Source organism: Zootoca vivipara, chromosome 15 (assembly GCF_963506605.1).
Source record: "Zootoca vivipara chromosome 15, rZooViv1.1, whole genome shotgun sequence".
NCBI lineage: Eukaryota > Metazoa > Chordata > Lepidosauria > Squamata > Lacertidae > Zootoca > Zootoca vivipara.
Genome location: NC_083290.1, coordinates 5,842,932 through 5,852,788, shown reverse-complemented (window position 1 = coordinate 5,852,788; position 9,857 = coordinate 5,842,932). Strand labels below are relative to the sequence as shown.

At 42.8% G+C, this 9,857-nt stretch overlaps 1 protein-coding gene across 1 annotated transcript in view; it reads right to left on the bottom strand.

Moving 5' to 3' along the window:
• Positions 1–1,196: 1,196 nt before the first annotated feature.
• The window catches only part of APPBP2 (amyloid beta precursor protein binding protein 2), a 47,166-nt gene continuing 38,505 nt past the window's right edge, over positions 1,197–9,857 (bottom strand). The window contains exon 13 of the mRNA XM_035139137.2: positions 1,197–8,890. Coding sequence (XP_034995028.1) covers positions 8,637–8,890 — 254 coding nt within the window. The 3' untranslated portion in view covers positions 1,197–8,636. The remainder of the gene's footprint in view (positions 8,891–9,857) is intronic.

Here is a 9,857-nt window from a genome sequence, read left to right as displayed (position 1 = left end):
GTAGTAGTCATGGTTGTGTTGGTTAGTTTTCGTGGATTTAATCTTGCGTAGAATGTAGAGAAAACCTGTTGTTTTGCATCTGATCATCTTGGAGAGATGGAACAATGGGCTCAAAATGTTAGAGGAGGGCAGGAGTTGTGGTCTGCTGCTGTGGGTCTGCTGCCCACAAGGGTTTAGGATTGTGTAGGCCATTCCCCTACACAGGGTACCGAACTGAGGGGGCGCAAAGTAATAACAGAACCTGTCGAAGGGACAGAAAGGGAAGAAAATGTGTGTGTGTCAGAGAATGAGAGCCAAATCCTTTGAGGATGAGGGAGACTGAAACCACGATTCGTGTCACTGGTTTGTGATGTCTACCTCTGTCCCAGCCATTTAATTATTATTAGTAGTATTATTAATCTATCCTTCACCTCAAAGTCCTAGGGTGGGCTGTAACAAGTAAAGCACAATATTAGGAACCGTTAAAATCAACTCGCAACAACAGAAATAAGGTGGATCCTAAACAGTCCAAACCCAGGATAAAGAGGTGCATCTCTCCTGCACTTGATGAAAAACAGGATAGTGAAGGTGACAGAGGCAACTCTGCGAGGAGTCCTACAGCTTGGGGGTTTGCCACAGAGAATGCTCCACACCCCCAAGGGTGGTAAAACAACCAATAGGGCCCCCTTGGGCATTATTTCACCCCAGCTGAGCACTGTCCCCACCCCAAAAGAAAATTCATTCCCTACAGGAGGAGTGAAATCACTCGGACTCAAATCACTCAGCTCAGGGTGATCACCCACCTTCATCCGCCCCTCCCGGTTCACCCCAAAGCTTGCCATTCACAGCTCCCCACAATCCCCTTTAAAGGGAGAGGGGCGCTTCACAGAGTGGCTTGCTGAACTGTTGTGTGAAGCCTCACTGTAGGGGAAACAGCTTACCTGGGTCGACCTGCTGTTCCTCATGCTGCTATTAGTATGGCTGCCTATCAGTGGCCACATGAGCTACAGAACGTGACGACACCTTACATATTATATATATATAGGAAGATATAAAAACACTAAAGTAAAATATCCCCCTGACACTGCCCCCCCCAGTTAGTTTTCCAAAGAGTGTGCCAAATGATAGCCGAAATAGAAGCTTGCTCGTTTTTTTGTTTTGTCTTTTCCAAAAGAGCACAGAAGCCTTCTGCGTCCCGAACAAAGCACGCCTGCACGAACGCAGGAACACTATATTTATTAGGTCAATTATCCATTTTTTAGCAATACAATTACAGAATTATCACAATGTTGGTTACAAACATACTCAGTATGGGTTTTGATGGTTACAAAGAATAAAAGTCGGGCACTGCAGTCTTGGTGCGAATGTTGGAGTACAAAAAAGAAAAGGGGGGGGGAGAAACATGGGAAAGGGTGGCACAAGAGTGGAGGAGGATGAGCGTCCGAAAGTGATCAAGATGCTTTCATATAAATAACCGTGGCACAAAAAGAGAGAGACGAAAGGGGGGGTTCAGATTTAGAGCTGCCGGGAGGTGCGCTTGCTCCAATTTTAGTAGCTTTTGTTTCCAATGTACAGTGATATATGTATACATATATATATATATGTATATACATGTATTTTTAATCCCTTGTTAAGTTCCACTGAATCAGTAAAAACAAAAAACAAAAAAACCACAACACATATATTAGTACTGAACTCGGTAATAGTCAAGGGGAAAAAATGTAAGCCTTTGTTTACCTCCAAGGAGTTAACTCTAAAAAAATTCTCTCTCTCTTTTCTGTTTAAATATTATTATTTTAAAAAAATCATGGCAACATAGCTTCCTATAAAGGAATATACACAGAAAGGAAAGCAGATGAAGATTTAAGAGTTACACGTATGGTACCTGTGACAGTTAAAGTGATCCAACACTGAAAAACTTGTGTGCCAAACACCAAGTTTCTAGATATCTCTATATATTTATATAGTATATATATTTTCCCCATCTTTATTTTTTTATTTTAGAGTTTTTGAAACAAAACAAAATATGCACTTGGAAAAACAACTTCCTAAGGCCTCTCCAAGCTATAAGTTGCTTAGGATTGCAATGAAAGTATTTGCTAACGAGAACTTGGAAAGCGAACGGCGATATATTTCTCAAGGGACAGGGAAGCCGGTTTCACTGCTTAAAACATACCTGAGTTTGGGGGAGGGGGGGGCAACACCGCCAGAGCTCTGCCGAAAAGGAATTGCACAAACGTTCTCTTGCTACATGGAAATTTTTTCTTCCTTCCTTCCCTCCCCATCTTCTCAACACAACATCAACCAAAAAAACAAGCACCTAGCAAAAGGAATTTCCCACCAAAAGGCCAAAAGGTGAAAATGTGCAACAGGCTAAAAACCTGTGTCCAAGACACAAAAAGCAACTGAATTAAGAAGAAATCCCAAAGGAGCACAGATATTTCAAATTGCAGTAATAGCACTTTGATCCAGCAAGGGTTGGGTGGTGAAGGGACATTATCGGGTCCCTCCAAACCCAACCCGATGGTAGATTCCAGAACAAAATGGCACCGTGTGGCTCCAATGAGGAGCTGTACTGAGAAATGGGTTTTCCACCATGCATGTGGCCAAGTGGCTCCACTGGGGTGTCTGTGTGCTGCATCTTTTTTGGGCAGTTTTGCCCTTCCTTACAACCATAAGAACAAGCCTTTTTCTATCAATATTGTTATCTTTCTTAAAGATGGTAGGTGGGATGGAGGGGAGCGGAGAAGGCCCTCATTTTGAAACATAAGTTATTAATAGTGTAAAACATCTGCAGATGCAATGAGATTGATGAACATCCAATCTATCAAGCAGTCCAAGCTGGTCATTGGTTAAATTTAGCCAACATCCTCAGAAGTGGGTTTTAGGCTCGACACATGGCTAAAAAATGGAGAGAAACAGACCCTCTCCCCCACCTCCTTCCCCTGCACTGCTAGAAGCAACAGCAACTTCATTAAGCCAGCATCAGAGAGCAGCATCTCAACGTGTTTACGGGGTTACAGAAGGCGACGAGGGTTCGGCCCATTTCACAAGTCCCTGTCATTTCAGTGGGAAAGACTAAAGCAGGTACCCCCAACCATCGGCCCTCCAGATGGTTTGGCCTACAACTCCCATGATCCCTAGCTAACAGGGCCAGTGGTCAGGGATGATGGGAATTGTAGTCCAAAACATTTGGACGGCCGACGGTTGGGGATGCCTGGACTAAAGCAAGTATTCAACGTTCTTGTTGAAAACTGATGGGACTTAAAAACATGGGCTTGTCGTCTATAAATCTCTCCCAGCTAAATCTCAATGGGACTTGGGAGCACGTAGCTTTGAGTGGATTGTGTCTGATGCTTATAGGCCAATGACAACTTCCCAAGCCTCAAATAACTGGCTTCTCTACAAGCAAGGCCAGCTTCAGTTGCCTCCAAGCGATGCAAATGGTACTCGCTCTGCCGTTAAGCGGCTCGAGAATCCTAAGAGACAGAAAAGTCAATGGTCAGCAGGATTTGCTGCCTTGTATTGAAGTGGACCAAGAGGGCTGGGAGGGGAGTGTCCCTCCATGACAACTTGACCATTGAGCTAGGTGGGCAAAAACGCCTCTGCTTTTCCTTTTGTCCTAACCACTCCAATCTGCTTTAGAAATGAAATCTGAATTTGCAAGGGGTGGGGAAAGACAAAAAATTTTTCAAACAAACTGGAAGAGGGTGGAAACTGTGAGGATTCTCCCAAGACTCATTCATTCTTTTAAAACGGCTATGTTTCGTGACTTTGTACGGAGGGCTTTCTGGAATGATAACAACAAAAAAATAGTCCATCTCTTAAACGCTGATGTACACTCCCGTGGAGAAAGTTGCTCAAGAGGCAGGGAGAAGGCAGATTTATAATATTGAAATGTCAGGTTTGTTTTGCGGTGTGATTGTTTGGGGAGAGAAAGGAAGACTCAATCTGTTTCTAGTGAGTTTATTTCCTAGTATTGTGGGGGGGAAAGGAGAGTTGAGAACTCCCTTCTCTTTCTCATGCACAGGAGTGGGATCCCCTACAGTGCTGTACATGAAAAATGTGGCGTAGCATATGACGTGAGCACTATTACTAAAATAGTATACTCTTTCAGAAATCAACCCCTTACTTTTAAAATGCCAGCCCCCCTCAGCCCCCAGAAAACCAGCAGGAGCTTCAAAGGAAGGGAAACCGCAACATAAATCGAGGGAGGCACATGTGAGGGAGTTGTCATGTGCCTTTGCACATGAAGCTGGCACAGAAAATTAAACCCATTTCAAAGGAAATTGTTTTTTTAAAACCCCCACACAGACACTTCCAATTCTGTCTCCCCTTTTTCAGCAGGCAAGAGGATCTGGCTTTGTATACGCTATATATATTTAAAGCACGTGCTTTCTTCAAAGAATCCTGGGGACTGTACCACTCAAAGAGCTAGAAGTTCCAGAGTGCTTAAGAAACTACAGTTCCCATTATTTGTGTGTGTGCACACAATCTTTAAATTAGTACCTATCATTTGGTTCTTTTTACCTCTGATTCCCAAAGGTTTTTCTTCAAAAGGTCTCTGCTCAGAGCAGAAACCTCAAGAGAATTCCAGATTTCCCAAGGTTTTAGTTTCATTTTCATTTTGTATTTTTTAAAAGAACCTTCTAAAAATTCAAGGGGCAGAAATTGAAAATATCTTCCGGGTTTGTCCAGACATCAACCTTGGTTACACTTATAAAACCAACTAAGGGCCACTATTAATTGCTCATTAAAAGTTAGCATATTCCCAGCGGAAAGGGGGGTATTCATAAGGTACCAATTTTGTTTGCTTCCAAGGTCCTAAGAATTGCAAACAGCAGAGATGTGGAAGCTTGGCTCATATGCAACACAGTCCAGTCCTGCGTACTAAGGAAATTGGGCAGCAACAACCAGCTCAGAGACTATCCTGACAGGCAGAAGCAATCTAGATTCTTCTAAAAGATCTGAGGCAAAAACTTCCCATTGTCTTCACTTGGGAAAGAAGAAATAAAAGAGCATTTCAACTAAACCTTTTGTTGTGCGAACTTGGAAAGACCTGGCAAGCCTAGACAACCCTCAGTCACACACACAAATAAAAGCAACCCGCTTCTTTCCAACATGTAATTAATCGGGCATATCCCAGAATGCAGCCAACATGATTTAGACTGGATTGAGGGTGAAGAGAGGGGGAAGAGAAAAGAAGACTACTTTTTTTTACTAAACAAAACCAATAACCCATCCATGTTGGTACCTGGCCTAAAGCATGGGAGGCGGAATAAATGGGAGGTGAAATGCTCAAGAACAGCTGTTGATAAAAGATAGTGATGTCAAGTTGGCAGAAGGGGTTCAGCACAGGAGGAACCTTTTCTTCCCTCTGCAGGATCATTTGCAAGCAAGAACTAAGGAGGTTTTTGGCCTGAACCATGCAGGAGAAAATGAGCTGAAAGAACTCTGGGCTGAACTGATTCAGGACTGCACTTGGGAGTTGCCATTTTTCAATGCTCCCGTTTGTTATAATCTTGAAATACAAGCGCCCACCCCACTCCCACTGATTAAGAAGCAAGTATACTAGGTACCAAGGTTCTAGCTCAGCCTACACTCGAGTACTATGCCAGTACTTGCAAAAGAGGAATTCGCTTGAAACCTTGTCTTGAACAAGTTTAAGGGCTCATTTTAATACCAAAGGTGGCCTGCAATTATTATTTAAGTCAGCAAGCATTGCTGGCTTGTATGGTAGTTATAGCAATCCAATTTATTTATTTGTTTTCGCTCTCTGAGGCAATTTAATTGGCACGGTTGCATTAATGGTAGTGTTTTGCAACTTTGGGCTTTTCTTTTTACTTTTGTCTAGAATTGCAACAGATGTGCTGTGACTTTAGCAGCTGGATTAAAGCCTTTGACTCCGAACAACCAATCTATTCTGATGTTTGGTTTACAGCAGCTAAGTTGTGGCCGTCCAGATTGGCAATTGCCAACCTGGTGCCTCTCCAAATGTCTTGGACTCCCAACTCCCATCAGGCTTGGGAAGGCTAAAGGAAACTTGCTCATCTGGCAGTGCCTGGAGGGGCTCATGTTAGCCCACCCCGGTTTGACACTCAAGCTGTCAGTCAAAAGCAACTTTTAATGGGCACTTACTGGGAAGCCAGCCTGCTGAAGATTTGACACCTGCAGCATTGGGTACCTATGGGGATTAGAGTTGCAAAGTTTTATTCTGAGGGACACTTCTGCTAGAAAAAGTTTTTCACATGGTGGGTGGGTGGGGAAATGGCATTTTTATTTTAGAAAACTTGTCCAGCTCACGGAGACTTGTGGTTCGGAAAGCACCACGCAGGGAGGCTGATTCTGGGCCTGCAACAATAATCCAGGAAGGTCTTCCTACCATGTGTGGTTCTGGCCTCCAGCAATTCCCATAATAACAAGAGATGCTAAAGCCACAGCTCCAAAAACCAACACCTTTTGTTTCAAGCAGGGTGTTTACGAGATACCCCACCCACCACGCACAGGGAAGGAAGTATCTTTTAAAAAGGCACTATTTTGTTAATAAAAAACAACAACCTAAAAACTAAGCCTGCAATATTCCAGGTTAAAAGCCAAACACTATTGCTATTAAATGAGGAACTCTCAGAAACTTCCAAAGCCACTGACCGCTGTTGATATACTCTTTTGATGACAGATTGCCCCCATTTGCTTTCCATCCCCCACCCAAAAACCTTACAAATTAAAGGGGGGGAATGAATGAAACCCATTCCAAACACTAGAGAGGCTTTCTCTGGGCAACTTACAACCCCCCTGAAAATAGAGAACACCTGTCAAAACCCTTAATCGCAGAGACACTGCCTGCATCTCTGCATTAAGAAGTGAGGTAAATAGGAACTCTCCCCCTCCTTCCTTTCCAACCTAGCTCGCTATATGCTACATAGGTCTTTCAAAGTTCATTTACTACCTTGGTGTTAAAAATAGGGTACAATTAAAAGAAAAACCCACAAACCACACATATACCCCCCAAATTAAGACAAGCTAGTGAGACAGGCATCATTATTATTTTTGTTTTGCTTTTTAAAAAACATATTACGACAGACATTAAAAATATACATATATAAAGAATTGAGTTGAGTTCTGGCTGTTTTTGTTTAACGCAAATAAAAAAAAATGAAGCTGAGAGAGAGAAAGGAAGAAAAGACAGACCTGTTGTGCTTATTCTTCTGTTTTTGTTTTTTTGGCATTGTCCATTGACCCCTGCAAGCTGTACAATTAAAAAAAAAAAGATCTGCAGAAATTAAAACAAAACCAGATTTTTTTTTCTTAATGACGACAACCAATCTTATTAGCACAAGCAAGTTATAGCCTTTAGAGAGAGCCCGTTTCAAAGACAGGGGAAAGGGGGAGGAATAGCATTTGCTATGCTTTGCTTATGGCGCTAAACATCTAGTTTACCTGTGTAAACTTAGTATTTTTAAAAGACATGCCTTTGAAACCACTGAAGAACGTTGAAGCTCCTAGCTTTGTTATCTATTACATGTATGTATATAAAGTCTCAATTCATCACTTGAAAATACACCCCTTCGTGAAATAATCCTACCGAGTTTAAAAAGCCAAATGCAAAAGGGCAGAAATTGTGACTTGAAAGCCATTGGTCCGAGACTCTTTTCCTAAGGACAGGCTGGTCCGCTTGAAATCTCCCGGTCCTATTACGGAAAACTCTTTTGCCCTGTACGAAAAACAAAACAAAAAATAAAATAAACCAAGAAAGCTAAGAGACTAAAATGTTCTGCCAGTGGTTATCACTTTCATGTGAACACTGGTCCATTTCGGGTGCTCTTTGAAAGTGCAAACGGTGGTTCAGATGGAGGCAGAGCACAGTTCGCAACCAAGCACCATTTCCCAGGAGTAAATTCTTCGCCATGTCTCTTCGTAAGGCAGCAGAAGGCAAGAAGCGAATATTTCCCCCACCCCTTTTCTTTTTTTTTCATGTGTGAATGAATATCCATGGTTACTTTTTTCAACAATCCGTATCAAATAAGACCTTGGGTTTTTTTCTTGGTTTTACACTGTATAACAAGAATAATCATATGGTCTTATAGGACTTCAAACTTGTCACAAGCACTGGTCAGTCGGCACCCTCCTTATCCACCAATTAATAATGCAACTCTCAGAATGGTTTAATGGCTTTATTGCTCTCTTTCCATTCTCGCAGAGATTTCGTGTAAAGTAGCTTCGCTTGGACAAAAAATAAAAAATAAGAGAACATCGTTAGGGGTGTTTATGGGTTTTTTTTCCTTCCTTTATATATATATATATATATAATGTATGTATGTATATGTATCTCTTTCTCTCTCTCTCTCTCAAGTTGAAAACGTGAGCCAAAACAAAACATGCCGTACTCATGCTGGTAAGAATTTTAGCACACATTCGTCTGTTATGGTCACTCCATTCAAAGCTGAGATTCCTCCCCTCCCCGAGAAAACAGGGGATTTCTAATGGACTGGACCAGTGTTTCAATGCAATTTCAGCCCCCTAAGAGAGAGAGAGGAAAAAAAAACACACACAAAATTCATGGTTTCAAATTTCACAGTATGACTTTTCCCATGTAAATTTGGGGAGGAGGGAACAGAAGAAGGGGGGAAAATAGTCGTTGGTAAAATTGACCAAGGTCCTTAGCAAATCTGTCCTTCGGCGGTCTGAGACATCAGGAAAGACTGGACAACTTCTTCAGTGGATTGCAGACTGGTGCTCACGTCCTCAAGGGCGTCTGTCACTGAAAACTGCCGATCCCGCAACCGGTTCCAGTTGGCCAAAATGTTGTGGTACTCAAATACCTTCTCGTAATTGCCAATGGAATTGTACAGTTTAATGAGGCCCCTGTAGTCATATTCTAGTCCACTGTAACCTTCCCCAAAAAGCTTCTTCCCTAAAAAGAAATAAAATGTGAAGGAGAATTAATGCTGTACTTTTTTCAGTGTTGCCTAACAAATAAGCCTGTTCTTTATTTTAGTAAGTAAAAACCGATACCTTTCAGCTGGAGTAAATTATACCATGTTCTCCGATCTGGGGTGGGGAAACTGTGTCTTCCCCCTCCTCTCCAGACGTTGCCTGACTAAAATTCCCACCCTCCCTGACCACTAGGCATGCTGGCTGGGGCTGATGGCAGGCAGCATCCAGCAGCGCATCGAGAGCCAGAGGTTCCCCACCCCCAGCCTAAAGGAACAAAGAAGATGTTTGCTATTTATACTGGTTCCCACATGCCCTCGAAAATAAAATCTTGAGTGTGTGCTATCCCCACCACCTCAAACAGACCTGGAAGAAGGATCTATATATGATTAAACCAACCAGCTAAAACGAAGCGCAGTTATTTGCTCACAGGCCTCTGCTATTGCCCTAGGTCCTTTGCGTTGGGATGGATCCAAATGCTGTGTGCACAGAAAGCCGCCTGTCTTTCCTGCCCCTTCTGCAAGAAGCTTCTCTGGAAGTCCGGGACACACACCTGAAAAGCACTGGTTAGGCAGCAGGGGGCTCTGGTGGGAGGGCATTCTTGTTTTGTAGGCAGACTATCGTAGTACTTTTATCAGTGGATAGTTCCCACATTGCTTGGTTTGTTGTTGCTCTCTTTGCTTTATCAGGTTATTGCTAGCCACCCCTGGGTTTTCTTTTAGAAGAAAAGGGGTATTGAATGAATGGATGGGTGAGCAATTGTCTTGAAATGGGTGCAGGAACCTTGTGGCAGCAGCCTGCTCATGGCAACAACTCCCTGTCACAAAACAAACCCGCCAAGGAAATATCCCTCCCCTGAAAACAGAACAAACCCAGACAACAACACAACACAACACATCCATCCTCTTCTGCGGCCACACCCCAAAATAACACAACCACAACAATGA